The 14804-nt window shown below is 48.3% G+C and overlaps 1 protein-coding gene across 10 annotated transcripts in view; it reads left to right on the top strand.

Annotated features, from left to right (window-relative positions):
• The window catches only part of SNX29 (sorting nexin 29), a 453538-nt gene that overhangs the window by 17365 nt on the left and 421369 nt on the right, over positions 1-14804 (top strand). For 9 of the 10 annotated variants that reach the window (XR_004967387.1, XM_036308068.1, XM_036308069.1 and 6 more), the window contains 2 exons: positions 6999-7063; positions 9608-9660. Coding sequence is in view for 8 of the 10 variants with exons in the window: in XM_036308068.1 (XP_036163961.1) it covers positions 6999-7063; positions 9608-9660 (118 nt within the window). In the remaining 2 variants the exon portion in view is untranslated. Of the gene's footprint in view, positions 1-6996; positions 7064-9607; positions 9661-14804 lie in introns of those variants that run through there. The other variant, XM_036308072.1, reaches the window with a different exon arrangement.

Below are 14804 nucleotides of genomic sequence, written 5' to 3'. Positions count from 1 at the left end.
CTGCTGGGCAGTGGTCTGCAGGCTGGGAGTGGGGTAAATCCAGCCCAAGGCCTGTTTTTGTAAACAGCCATGCTGATTCAGTAATGTATTGTCTATGCTGCTTTTGAGATACAAGAGAAGAACTGAGTGGTTGTCACAGTGACTGACTGTATGAACCGCAAAGGCTAAAGGTATTTACTTCCTAGCCCTTTACAGCAGAAGTTTGCAGACTACTGTTCTGTGGTACATTAGAGGTGCAAGTTTATTCAGTGAAAACTAGAAACAATCTGAGATAGTGCACAACACATTTATGCAGGGCTTTATTGTGAGCTGCAACATTGCAGGGTACATTGAAAGAATCATGGAGTATCATGAGTGTATCATGTGTTTGCTCTGTAATATCAATGAGTCTCTACTGAGTATTCACCTGCACTTCTAGATGTTACGGCCATGGTGTAGAATCAGCGCAGGTGAAGGATATGGGAGCACAAGGGCATGGGCCAAACTTGTAACAGTAATGGTGGCAGGGGTGGCTCTCAGAGGGAAGAGCTGTCCTGGACAGGGCAACAGAGAAAGGGATTGAAGTTGGAAGGGCATGTGGGAACAAGGCACGGCTAATATTAAATTTAGGGGAGACATTACAGTATCCTTGTATGCTGCAGGAATTTTGTAAATGAGCAAAAAAAAAAGTTGACGGTGTGGGAAAGAGAGGGACAGTTGCTGGAGTATGTCTTTGAGCAGATGAGAGGAGATGGGATTCAGAGCACAGGGGAGGTTTAAGTTATTTAGCCTTTCTGAGCCTCAGTCACATCGTCTGTGAAATGGGATAATCAAACCTACTTTAGGACAGAATTTCCTAATTGCCACTCTTGACATTTAGGCTAGATGATTCTCTGTTGTCGGGCTCTCTTGTGCAGTGTAAGATGTTTAGCAGCATCCTTGGACTCTACCCACCAGATGCCAGTAGCATCCTCCAGTTGTGCCAAAAATGTCTCCAGATATTGTCGACTGTCCTTAGGGGGTGTGGGGGGGGGGAGGGTGACATCACCCTGAGAATTGCTTATCTATACCCTTTCTTCAGTAGAGCCCCTAAAGTAAACCTCCTTGAACTATCTGTATTTGAGTGTGCCTGTTTCCTATTAGGAGCCTGACTAAGGCTGGAGTTAAGGACCTCCTAGTGTCAGACAGACTGTCCCCTCAGTATCATCAGAAATCTGAAAGAGGAGTGAGTGTGGGTGGCCTTTCTACTCGGTTGTTCAGGGTTGGGGCTGGGTACTATCTAGAGTTGTCTGTTACACCCACCCTTTGGAGAATCCTACTGTAGGTGTTGCTTTGTGTTGAGGGGTGGGGGTGGGGGGAGGGGGGAGGGAAGAAGTGTGCTCTGGGCCACTATCTACCTGCTGCAGATATTTTTTTTATTTCTAAATATTTTTATTGATTTCAGAAAAGAAAGAACAGGGAGAGTTAGAAACATCAGTGATGAGAGAGAATAATTTATTGGCTACCTCCTGCACACCCCCTGCTGGGGATTGAGCCCGCAACCTTGGCATGTGCCCTTGACTGGACTCGAACCCAGGGCCCTTCAGTCCACAGGCTGATGTTCTATCCACCGAGCCAAACCCACTAGGGCCAGATATTTTTTTATTGAGTTGAAATTCACATAGCATAAAACTACTTATGGGTTTAATACAATTAAAGCAATTAACAATTGTTAAATTACAATTTTAACAATTATAAAAATAACCATTTAAAAGTGAATGGTTCAGTGGCATTTAGTACATTCACGATGTCATACAACCACCACCTCTGTATTTCCAAAACATTGTTATCACCCCAAAAGGAAACCCCGTACCCATTAAGCAGTTGCGTTCTGTCTGTATGGATTTACTTATTCTGATCCTTCCCAGCATTTAAAGCACAGTTCCCCCCTTTGCAGTAAACTTCCCCTGGCCCCCAACTGGATGGCAGTGTGGCTTGTGGAAAGAGCACTGGGCTGGGAGTCAGGCAGACCAGGGTTCAGCCTCCCATGTAGTGCTTCTTTGCTGCGTGACCTTGGGCAGAATTCCTGGCATGCAGTGGGTACCCCAAGAATGTTGCCTTCTTTTTCTTTTCTCCCTTATACCTCTTAATGCATTGTAAGGATTAGCCTTAGACCACAGAAATGCCTGGCATGACTTCACTTCTGCCATTGCATGGAGAGGCAGGGAAATCCCACAGTTTAAATGTAGGTGTGGCCTCGATCAAGCCACCTAACTCTTCTGTGGATGGAAACAATGTTTACCTGGACCTCCAGGGTTGCTGCAGGATTAGAGAAGGACTATTCATAGAGTGCCTGGTGCATCTTGCTTGTTTTCCCCTCCCTGGATGCCGTGGACCCTTTTCACCTTTTTATCCCCAGGGCAGTGAACACAGAGGCCTACATTGAATTGGTTTGCCTTTGTTTTGGAGAAAAGGTAGCCAGTTGAAAGTTACTGTTAGAGCCGAAGGTCTTACGCCAATAACAACAATGTCATAGCTAACGTGTGTAAAGTGCTTGGTCTGTACTTGGCACTATGGTGGGTGTACAGTAAACATTCATTCATTTGGCAGACCTAGGAGGAGTAGAGAGTTTAAGTAACTTGCCCACGGTCACATAGCTGGTGGCATAGGATTTGAACCTGGGCTGTCCCATTCTTAACCCCTGGAGGCTTGTGGTAAAAATTAATGTAGAGGCCTAGGGATTGTAGACATTCCAGACCACGGGGATGCACCTGGACCAGGTGAGTGATTTTCATGCGCACATGTGATTTCTGATTTTGAGCCCTAGGGGGTCACTGCATTTCCCGACAGGTTTGTGGGCCTCTGGCAGTATTGCCTGGGGTGGCTTTACATATTTTATTTTCATGCTGATGGGGAATCTCATATTAAAAAGAAGTCTGCTCTGGCTGTTGATGAAGGCTGCCCTTGGAGAAGGAAGGAAGCAGGAAAGTGGGCTTTCAAAGGGGAGTCATTCCCGGACTGGCAGTGAGGCTGTAGCTGCAGGTTTGTTACGGGGGTTGAGAGTGAGTGAGATTCAGAGGTGGCCGAGCCAGGAGCCAGTGGACTTGAAATTGAATCCCTCCGCGAGCACTTCTGGTGGGACTGGCCTTGGATGAAGATCTTTCCTCTCTGAGCCTCAGTGCTCTGGTGAATGGAGCCACCTTTCCTTCTTTGTTAAGGACCAAAGGATAAAATGTCAGTTGCTTAATGGCTTAGTCCACACTTGAAGCTCAGCAGGTGGGTATGGGTTTGAGACTGGAGGATTCTTCCTGACCCTGGCAGGGGTGCTGTGTTCTCCTCTTTGTCTCTTGAAGAAGATAAAGAGAGTGGTGGCTTTGATTCTCTGCCTGCATGTCTCCACAGTGGCTCCGCGTTGGCAGGCTGTGGAGCGAGGAGGGCATGAGCTCATGCAGAAACCAGTGCACAGGGAAGGGAAGTGGCTCTCCCTGTCACATGCAGCCTGGCCGGGATGAGGACTCATGATACCTTGTGACTTCCCACTAGTGCTCCTTCCACTATCGCCCATGAGCCTCTTGGGCACGTCCTGCAGTTGAGTGCTCCCAAGGCCGCCTGTGCTCCCTCTACCCTATGATCCTTCTCTTAATCCTCATTCAGGGCTAGGATGGCCACAGGTGCCTGTCTGAGGTCAGGGTTGTCTTACTCAAGTGCACTTTTCTCCTGTAGAGAGAAGGCAGCCAGGGAGGGGGGTGGTGGGCTGAGACCTACACAACATCAGGTTGTTTCTCTATAGAGAACAGGCTTTTCGTGTCACAAGAGAGGCATTGCAAGGTAAGGCAGGGGAGGCTGTTGATGTCTCATCCAAAAAAGCAGTGGTGGCAAGATACCTTAGAAAACATCTAGGATCATTGTGCCTGTCAGTAAGGGTAGGTGCTAAATTCTTGCTATTCAGATGCTGTCCAGGAACCAGCATCACCATCACCTGGGAGCTGTGAGAAATGCTGAGCCCCAGACCCCCCCAGACCTGTTGAATCTGAGCCTGCCTTTTCATAACACCCAGGGGGTTCGGTGTGCACACGGCAGCTTGAGGATTGCTGCACTAAAAATGGATCCTAGTGAGGTGATGGGGATTTTTATTTTCTTTGTGTATTTACGATCAGAAAAACAGCAAAGGCATTTGGGGGTAGGGAGGGGCCTTGTCAGGTTTCCAGCTGGCATTGTCCAAGGACAAGTGGGGTTGTTGAGTGCAGTACTTGGGAAAAGGAAGAAAGCAAGCCTGACTTCCCTATTCTGGTGTTAGAGAAGAATAGAAACTAAACCTGCTGAACAAAGAGCAGGACTTACTGATGGACACAGGTGTCAGGGAGATGTTCCAGGGCCTTGGGCGGGTGGGGTCTCCGTTATGAGTGACATTTCAGGATGGCCTCTTGTCTGGTGGGAACGATGTGTAGGCTGTCCTTTCCCAAAACCTCTTCCAGCAAAATAACAGTGGCAGCATTTGGGAATCAGCTGTACTACTGTGTCCGCAGAGTCCCTATGACTGGTTTTATCTCCGGGCCTGTGTGGTGGGAGTTCTAACTCAGGCATTTGAGGGGCATGGTCTTGAGTCAAGGTCACAGTTCTACCAGTTAGTATTCAAATTTGAACAAAAACTGAACCCGTTACCATGGCCCACGAGACCCTTTGTGATTGGCCCCTGCCCGCCTGTATGCTTTTTACTTCCCCTTTTTTGCTTTTTGCTCATGTTACAGAAGACTTCCTTCTGGGCCTGGAAAGCCAGAAGCCAGAAGCCAAGTGTGTTCCTGCCTTCTGGGCTCTACCTGGGCTGTTTGCTCTGCCTGGAACCCTGGTGCCCATACCTTTCCACGGCTGCTCCTCTTCTTGCTCAATGTCACCTGGGCAGAGAGGCCTCCCATAACTGCCGGCTGACATGGCCCTCCTGCTTCCTCCCTGTCTCATCAGCACATTTGGTTTTTCTTCCTGGTAGGACACTCTAACATCATCTCATTTATGTCTTTACTTAGGTCCTATTTGTTTCTTCCTAATAGAATTTTTGCTCCATGAGAAAATAGCTCTTTTATAGCACTTAACTCCTGTGTCCCCAGCCCTTAGAATATTGCCGGGCACACAGTTGAAGTTAAATAAACACTGAATGAGCCAATGCACGCAGTTGTTGTCCTCTCTGAGCTCCAGTTTCCCCATCTGTGGTATGGGGATCTAATACCTGGCTTGCAGGGTGGTTGTGAAAATTGTGACATAATGCATGCAGCGTACTCAGTCGAGTGCCTGGTATGCAGGAAGTGCTCAGCCAGGTCACAGTTGTTATCCACCGGCTGGCCCTGGGATGACTCAGATGAGTCGCTGACCACCTCTGAGGGGAGGCCTGCTGGTGCTCCCTGGGGAAGCCCGAGTGGAGTTGCCCAGGGAGGAAGCAGTTGGTGGCCGTTCAGGACTTGCGATGTGGAGCCTCTGCTCTTGGGACTCTGACTCGGAGCCTCCTTTGCAACAGCTGCATTCTTTGTGACAGGTGCCGTGTCTCTGTTGGTTGGAGTCCTGGGCCTCCTGTGGAGCATCAGATGCAGCTCTGACAGTGTCCTGTCTGGGACTCGAGTCCTTGCCCAGACCTCTCTGAGTGGAAGTTCCGTGTGTGCCATCTGTATCAGTTGGGAAAGCTTTTGGCTGCAAGTAACAGCCCAACATACAGTGTTTTGAACAAAAGGAGGTCTATGTGTCAGAGGTAATAGATTTCCAGTATTGGTTCACCAGCAAAATGACATCAAGGCTGGTGTCTTTGTGATTCTCTTGGCTTTCCCTCCAGGCTTGTTGCTTCATGGTAGCAAGATGCTGCTGGGCCCCACCCAATGTGTTTATGATTAGCATAAAGGATGGAAGAAGGAAGGAAGCCATTAGTATCTTTTATCAGGAAGGCATAATTTCCCCAGAACCCTCCCAGTGCACTTCTGCTTACATCTCATTAGTAGAACTTCTTAAGGTCAGCCTTATGAGAGGCTTAGGAAAGGAGTAATTAGGTATTGCAGTGGCATGGGAAAAGGATGCTGGAGATGATGGTGAGATCCACCAACAAGCAGTGCCTGCATACTAGGAAATATATATATATATATATTACATTTTTATTGATATCTGAGAGGAAGGGAGAGGGAGAGAGACACAGAAACATCAGTGATAAGAGAGAATCATTGATCAGCTGCCTCGATCCTGCTCAGGATCGAGCCTGCAACCTGGGCAGGTGCCCTTGACTGGAATCAAACCCTGGACCTTTCAGTCCGCAGCCTGATGCTCTATCCATGAGCCAAACCAACTAGGGCAGGAAAACTATATTTTAAATTAGATCATTGATTCTCAACTGGAGATAATTTTGTTTACCAGAGGGCATCTAGAGGCATTTTTTAAAGTAAGATTTTTTTATTGCTTTTTACAGAGAGAGGAAGGGAGAGCGAGAGACAGAGAGACATCCGTGTGAGAGGTGTACATCGACCAGCTGCCTTCTGCACACCCCCTGCTGGGGATTGAGCCTGCAACCCAGGCATGTTCCCTGACTGGGAATCGAACCAGCAACTTTTCGATGCAGGGGGATGATACTCAACCAACTGAGCCACACCAGCCAGGGCTAGAGACATTTTTGTTGCTACAGCTAGGGTGTGCACGTGTGTACATGTGTGTGCATGTGCACACTAATAGTATTTAGTGGATTGAGGCCAGGGATGCTGTTCGACATCCTACAATTCATAGGGTAGCCTCCACCATCTGGCCCAAATGTCAGTAGCGCCAAGGTTGAGAAGCCCAGAGTTAGACTGCTCCAGACACAGTCTTCAAATTTGGGGACCATAGTTTAGATGCTTTCCCTGTTGCAGTGACTGAGAAATGGTCAAACTTCTTTGTGATGATGTAGATTATTGGTGCCGGTCCTGATTTTATTAAAGAGAAGGCTGATCCTAGTTGGGGACAGCTGTGTACTTTGTGTCAGAAAGTCTTACTAGAAGGCTAATGTCAAACAGAACTAATTAAGCCTTGTTGCATTTCAGGATCACAGAACAATGACATGAAAAGACAGTTTCTGCTGGAGCGACTGCTGGATGCCGTGAAACAGGTAAGAGGAAAGCTCATGTTTGATCTTGAGATCAAGTAGTAGTGTTAGATAATTCATGGGGAAGTCATTTCTGTCCTTCTATATAGACAGACTTACTTACTCTCACGTGGTATCTGGGAACAGTGAGGCCAGTAGTTTCCCCCAGAAAATGAGAGAGCAGGGAAGGCGATCAGAAGTAGGGACAGAGGTGTTCCTCTCTAAAGCCCTCCGGAGACCCCATCCTTCAGGGATGTCCCTTAGAGAAGGGTGTTGATGTGGGTTTCAACTCTTATGGGTACCAACCATGGTGGTTGGGTAGGACTTTGTGAGCATAAGAACAGAGATGAGGAGGAATGAACCATGACCAGGATTGATGGTGTGGATCCTTCAGGTGGGCTCTGCTCTGATTGGTTAATGCTAGTTTGATGCCTGGTTTTTGGCGGGGTGGGAAGTGAGCTTTGACATAAGCTGGCTTAAGTTTGCTTGTCTGCATGTACCACATGCATCATTTATTGCACATTCAACATGTGCTAGGCTCTCTGCTAAGTGCTTTACATTTAATCCTTCCAGCCACCCTGTGAGGTAGTTCCTACAATTATTTCCATTTTATGGCTAAAGAAACTGAAGCTCAGAAAGGCCCAATAACTTGCTTAAGGTGTCACAGTCAATAAGTAGCAAGCAGAGCTGGGATCCAGCCCTGGGAATTCTGGGTAGCTCACATTTCAGAAGGGGTGACTGACAATCATATGCATGTAATCACATGCTGTGTGAAATCAGCATAGGGAGATAGGAGATAAACACTTTATTAAAGGTGTGTGTTACGTGTTGATTGTGTTAGGTGAGCTCAGAGACTTCACCATCTGCCCAAACCTCGAGGTGTCCTGACACAGTGCAAACAACACAGGCTCAGGTGTAGCTGAGTCAAAGGCCAGTTTCATTTCTTCCCAGCTGTGTGTGCTTGGGCAGTTCATCTGGCCTCTCTGGGCATCCTCCTCTGTGATCTGCTCACTGGTCTCCACAGAGCTGTTGAGCGAATTGCATTTATTAAAGTAGGAAAGGCCTGGCCAGCTCTTGGTCCACTGTCAATTAAGAGCACACGTGTTTGTTTCTTCTTTCTTTGCTCCAGAAATGGAAAATATGACAAGAAGCACTAGCCAGTTTGGCTCCATGTATAGAGCGTCGGCCTGCGGACTGAAGGGTCCTGGGTTTGATTCTGGTCCAGGGCACATGCCTAGGTTGCGGGTTTGATCCCCAGTAGGGAGTGTACAGGAGGCAGCTGATTAATGATTCTCTCCATCATTGTTGTTTCTATCTCTCTCTCCCTTTCTCTCTGAAATCAATAAAAATATATTTAAAAAAAGAAAAGAAAATATGACAAGAAAATGAGGAGGCAAGTGGAACCACTTTAAGTGTAGTAGTTAGGGTTAGGGTTAGGGTAAATAAATTGGAGCTTATGCCCAGATCTGCCATGATTGCTATTATTATTTGGGGGGAACAAAAGTGTTGTACATGTATGCCTTTTAAAGATCAACTTTATTGAGGTATAATTTTCATACAATAAGATAAACCAATTTTGAGTGCAAAGTTCTATAAGTTTTGACAAATGTATCATTTAAAAAATATATATAATAAGTTCAGGAATCTTGTAAGCCTGCTACTCTTTAAAAGAGAAGAGTGGATAGCGGTGATGGGTTCACAATATTGTGAATTGAATTGTATAACTAGAAATGGTTAAACTGGTGATTTTATGTTTTCTATATTTTATTGCAATTTAAAAAAAATAAAAGGAGAACAGTTTGCTTTTGTTTGTACCCACCCTGGGAAAATTGTCACTTAGCACAACTAAACGACTTGTTTGGAGCATAATTTTTTTTTTAATTTTCACCCATGGATATGTTTTTATTGATTTTAGAGAGAGGAAGAGAAAGAGAGAGCAGGGGTGGGGGGGAAACATCGATGTGAGAGAGACATATTGATCAGTTGCCTCCTGTACATGCCACGACCAGGGATTGAACCTGAAACCTAAGTATGTGCCCTGACCGGGAATTGAACACACAAAATATTTTGGTGTATAGCACAACACTCCAACCAACTGAGCCACCTGGCCAGGGCCGAAGCGTGATTTGTACTGTCATAATTTTCTAGCCATTCATAACAACCTTGGGCCCTGTCAAAAGGGGACCATCATTGCAGATTTGTGGAAGTTTTAATTATTGCCTATTAAGAGCCCTGTGTTATGGACAGCCAGCTGCTGACACATAAAGTTTCCTAGATAATGTGCAAAAGCTTTGTGCTTCTGTTTTCCTCTTAGCATTGTTTTCCCACAAGGCTCACCCTGTACAAGTGGGAGGGAGATAAGGACTTCCTTGAAGTGGCGGCTGGAAGGCTGGGTGTCCACTGTCTTATGTCTTGGGCTGACACCCAGGACAAAGGGACACACTGACTCGGCACCCAGCGTTTCTGGCCCGGTGTCCCTGGCAGAGCCTGAGGCCTGTGTGGACTGTTTTGTGACAGTTGAGTGTCCCATCCCAACAGCTGATCTCAGCGGCTTCTTTTTCTGTGCAGTGCCAGATCCGCTTCGGAGGGAGAAAGGAAATCGCCTCGGATTCTGACAGCAGGTAAATATGTTGCTTCTACAACCATTTGCCTTCAAGAGCATAAAGGTGGCTAGAGATGACCAGCTTCTGTGGCTGCCTCCGCAGCCAGTGCAGTGAGTAAGTCTGGGTGGCCTGCAGCCTGCCTGGGCAGTGACTGCTCTGACGCATTCCCAGCTTCCCACAATTCTCCTTCTTGTAATCTATTGAGGGAATTACTTGAAATACCTGCTGCATAAAGTTACTTGCAGGGAAATTTATATTGATGAAAACTTGGAAATTTAAATGCTTGACAGTTGGGAAATGGTTAATAAAGTGTAGTGCATCAGTAGAGTAGAATATTATGTAGCCATTAAATTGATGTCTGTGCAGAATTTTAAAAAAATATTTTTATTGATTTCAGAGAGGAAGGGAGACGGGGAGAGAGAGAGAGAAACATCAAGGATGAGAGGGAATTACTGATCAGCTGCCTCCTGCACATCACCTATTGGAATTGAACCTAGGACCTTTTAGTCTATAGGCTGATGCTCTATCCACTGAGCCAAACGTGCCATGGCTGTGCAGAATTCTTTTAAAGCAGAAAATGCATATGTAGAATTAAAAATGATATATTTAGTAAAAATAATGAGAGCAGGATACACAATTATATGGATGCAAAGTGATCCTAGTTATGTTAAACAACTCTGGCAAAAAAAGTACCAAAATGTGAACAGAGATAATATTGGAAACCTTTATATTTCCTGATATTTTTTATATTTTTTTTAAAAAAGGAGAGTCTTTTATTTATTTTAAAAATTTATTTGTTGATTTTAGAGAGAGGAAGGGAGAGAGAAAGAGAGAAACATCTCTTTGTTGCACTTATTTATGCATTCATTGGTTGTTTCTTGTATGTGCCCTGACTGGAGATCGAACCCACAATCTTGGCGTATCGGAACAATACTCCATTTGACAACTGATCTAACCAGCCAGATCTATTTTTCATATTTTATACTGTGATTGTGTTTCTTTTATAATTTAAATAAACTCCTAAAAGTTGCCATTCACCTTCATGACCCAGGAAAGGCTGACATAATCACATAAGTTTGTAACATTGGGAGGCGACTCAAAGGTTTGGGCAATGTGGAGAGACACAGGCATTTGCTGGAAAGGCTGTGTCAAGTCAGCAGTGCTGACTCATGCCCTGCAGCGTGGAGAGTCAGGAGGCACGTTCCTGCAAAGGAAGCGAAGGGAAGGGGACATCTTGTTCAGCGCTCATCTCATCCTGGAGACTTTCCACGTCCCGCATCCTCTTACCCCGACCCACCAGCTCCCACTTCTCTTCTCTGTCCTCTCACACCCTTGTTCTCTGTGACACTTTGCCCCACGGCATCCTAATAGAGCCGTGGGGACCATTTGAAACTGGTGCATATTTAAGATGGTACCTTCTCCCTTATATTTCTGTCCCTCTTTGTTTTCCCCCATGTCGCGTAGGACCCCCTCCACGTCCTGCATGGAGTAGGGTTCAGTATCTGAAAGAGGGGCCGCACACAAATGAGAAAAAAAGACACGAGATAATTTTGCAATATTGGAGGACCAGGCGGGCAAGTCCAACTCAAGGAGAGGGACTTCCACCTAAGCTCAGGCTGCTCTGATCTTTTATTGAGGTCAGGGTAGCCTTAGGTAAGGAGATTTCAATGACACATGGATTAGCTCATTGGTAGACAATTTCCAGAAATGGGCAGAGTATCTGATCAACAATAATCAACAAGGATCTACACAAGTATCTAAGGAATTAAGTGAACTAAGGTGGGATGATGCTTTAGCTAGATTAACTGGGTGGTGTCTTAATTAACTGGGTGGTGCACAGCCCTGACCTTTGCTAGGACTTTCAAGCCTTGACTTTTGCCAGGACTTTCAAGGGCTACCAGCTTTTGGGGGGTCTCTGTCTAAACTCAGCTAGTGAAGACAATGAATGGACTCCGGCACCCCCATAACACTTATCACCAACTCGCACTGCACGCTGTGCTTTTCTATCCCATTACCGTAAAGTCAGCTCTGTGTGGGCATGATGTTATTATGCTGTCTTGTTCACTGACGTAGTCGCAGTCCCTAGAACAGGGGTGGGCAAACTTTTTGACTCGAGGGCCACAATGGGTTCTTAAGCTGGACCGGAGGGCTGGAACAAAAGCATGGATGGAGTGTTTGTGTGAACTAATACATGTTAACACTGCTGCTGGTGAAGGAGCGGAGGGGAGAGCAAGAGAACCCTCCACTCTTTCGGCTCCGCGGGCCGGATAGAACAGCCCGCGGTCCGTAGTTTGCCCACGGCTGATCTAGAAGGTGCTCAGTGAAGATGCGTGGTCTGGTTGAGTGTGTACATTGCATCGCACCATAGTCAAGTGTTTAAATAACTGTGCCAACACAAGGCTTGTCAGCTTTGAGGCAAGGGGAGCTTCTCCATTTTCTTTACTTCTCAGCGTTTTGCACAAACATTGTATGCCTGTCACGCATTAGGTTCTCAGCGTACGTTTGTGGCATTAGATCATTAGACTGAGGTATTGCTTCAGTTCTCCCAGCAGTCTGTTAGTGTGCCCTGGGCAGGCTGGCACAAGAGTGCATGGACAGCCATGGCTTTGAATCCTGGCTCCTCCTCTTTTCAGCTGTGTCCCTTGCCTGAGCCCAAGAATTAGGTCTACTGTGATACTGTGATTTACAAAAAGATATACGTTTGTTCTTTGTCCCCATTTCTGGTACTGAGCTCCTAAGACCCCTGGGATTTTCAAAGTGATGATATCCATAAAGGTGTCTTGTTATTCACCATAGTGACTTTTGGAAAGCACCAAAGGTTAGGGACTAGTTTCCAGGAGAACCATATGATTAGAGGGATGGAACTTTAGTCCCATACCCGCCTCTGGGGAGGGGAAAGGGACTGGAGATTGAGTTCAGTTGCCAATGGCCAGTGATTCAATCATTTATGCCTGTGTGGTGAAGCCTCCATGAAAACCCAAAGGACAGGGTTCAGAGAGTTCTGGGCGGGGAACACTTGAGTGCGGGGAGAAGGGCCCTCTCTGAGAGAGCGTGGTAGCTCCACGCCCTTCCCACTCACTTCACCCTGTGTGCTTCTTCCACCAGGCTGCTCCTGAGTTCTATCCTTTCCTAATAAACTGGTGAGCTAGTAAGTTAGATGTTTTTCCGAGTTCTGAGAGGCCCTCTAGCAAATTAATCAGACCCAAAGACCGGCTCATGGGAACCTCTGAGGTGTATAGTTGGTCAGTCAGAAGCACACGTAACAACCTGGAGTTGCGTCTGTCGCCTGAAGTCAGGGGCTGGTGCAGTCTTGTAGGACTGAGGCCTTAACCTGTGGGATCTGACACTGTCTCCAGGTGGAAGTGTCAGAATTGAGTTGAATTGTAGGACACCCAGTGGTGTTGGAGAATTGCTTGGTGATATAGGGAAAACCCAAACATTGGTATCTACCTAGCCAGTTGTAAGGATTAAGTTACATGCTGTGTTTAAAATGCCAGACATGTAGGAGTGTTAGTTTTATTCCATACTAGAGACCCGGTGCATGAAATTCGTCATGGGTAGGATCCCTAGGTGTGGCCCGCTATCAGGGCTGATCAGGATCTTCCAGTTGCCGGCTGGGGCCTTCCTTCCCCGGCTGCCGGCTGTCGGCCGGGGCCTTCCTTGGTTCTGCGCCGCCCCCTGGTAGTCAGCACACATCGTAGCAGCAATCGAACTCCTGGTCTCCTGGTTGAACTCCCGAGGGGACACTTTGCATATTAGCCATTATATATATACTAGGGGCCCGGTGCACGAAATTCGTGCACTGGGTGTGTGTGTGGGGGGGAGTGTCCCTCAGCCCAGCCTGCCCCCTCTCATATACTGGGAGCCCTCAGGCATTGACCCCCATCACCCTCCAATCGCAGCATCGGCCCCTTGCCCAGGCCTGACGCCTCTGACAGAGGCGTCAGGCCTGGGCAGACGCCTCGGCAGGGGACCCTCATTTCCCCCCATCACTGGTTCTGCCCCCAGCCCAGGCCTGATGCCTCTGGCCCGGCGTCAGGCCTGGGCAGGGGACCCCCAGACCCCTCCGATTGCTGGCTCTGCCCCTTGCCCAGGTCTGATGCCTCGGCCAGAGGCGTAGACCCCCATCACCCTCCGATCGCCTGATCGGCCCTTTGCCCAGGCCTGACGCCTCCGCCAGAGGTGTCAGGCTTGGACAAGGGACCCCTATCTCCCCCCAATCACTGGCTCTGACCCCCGCCCAGGCCTGAGGCCTCTGGCCCAGGAATCATGCCTGGGCAGGGGACCCCCATCTCCCTCTGATCGCTTGCTCCACCCCCGCCCAAGCCTGATGCCTCTGACCCAGGCTTCAGGCCTGGGCAAGGGGACCATCATATCCCTCCAATCCCTGGCTCCGCCCCCACCCAGGCCTGATGCCTCTGGCCCAGGCATCAGGCCTGAGGAGTTGACCCTCATCACCCTCTGATCACTAATCATCGGATTGGCCCCTTGACCAGGCCTGAGGCCTCCGGCAGAGGTGTCAGGCCTGGGCAGGGGATCCCCAGCTCCCCGTGGTTGCAGGCTCCGCCCCTGCCCAGGCCTAACGCCTCTGGCCAAGGCATTAGGCCTGGGCAGGGGACCCCCAGCTCCCCGCGGTTGCAGGCTCTGCCCCTGCCCAGGCCTAACGCCTCTGGCCAAGGCATTAGGCCTGGGCAGGGGACTCCCAGCTCCCCGCGATCTCCCGACATGGGCTTTGCTGCAGCGGCCCCGTGATCATGGGTTCCGCTTTAGGCCCAGGCAAGGGACCCCTAGCTCCCGGGACTGCCAGCTTCGACCGTGCCCAGCTCCCATCGCTGGCTCCACCCCTACTTCCTGCTATCACTGGCCAGGGCGGCAGAGGCGCCTGATTCTCCGATCATGGCTGGGGGGCAGGGCAAAGGTGGCCCCAGGGCCGCCTTTGCCCTGCCCCCCACCTCTTAGCTCCCCCCTGGGTTTCCGATCACTGTCAGTGGCAGGGGGCTTCTTCCTGCTTTCCCTTTCGCCTCCCTGCATTGTGCCTACATATGCAAATTAGCTGCCATCTTTGTTGGCAGTTAACTGCCATCTTTGTTGGCAGTTAACTGCCATCTTAGTTGGCAGTTAATTTGCATATAGCCCTGATTAGCCAATGAAAAGGGTAGCGC

The sequence above is a fragment of the Myotis myotis genome, unplaced genomic scaffold, assembly GCF_014108235.1.
Source record: "Myotis myotis isolate mMyoMyo1 unplaced genomic scaffold, mMyoMyo1.p scaffold_m19_p_5, whole genome shotgun sequence".
NCBI lineage: Eukaryota > Metazoa > Chordata > Mammalia > Chiroptera > Vespertilionidae > Myotis > Myotis myotis.
The sequence above is the reverse complement of the archived record's forward strand: the minus strand, read 5'-3'. Positions and strand labels throughout refer to the sequence as shown.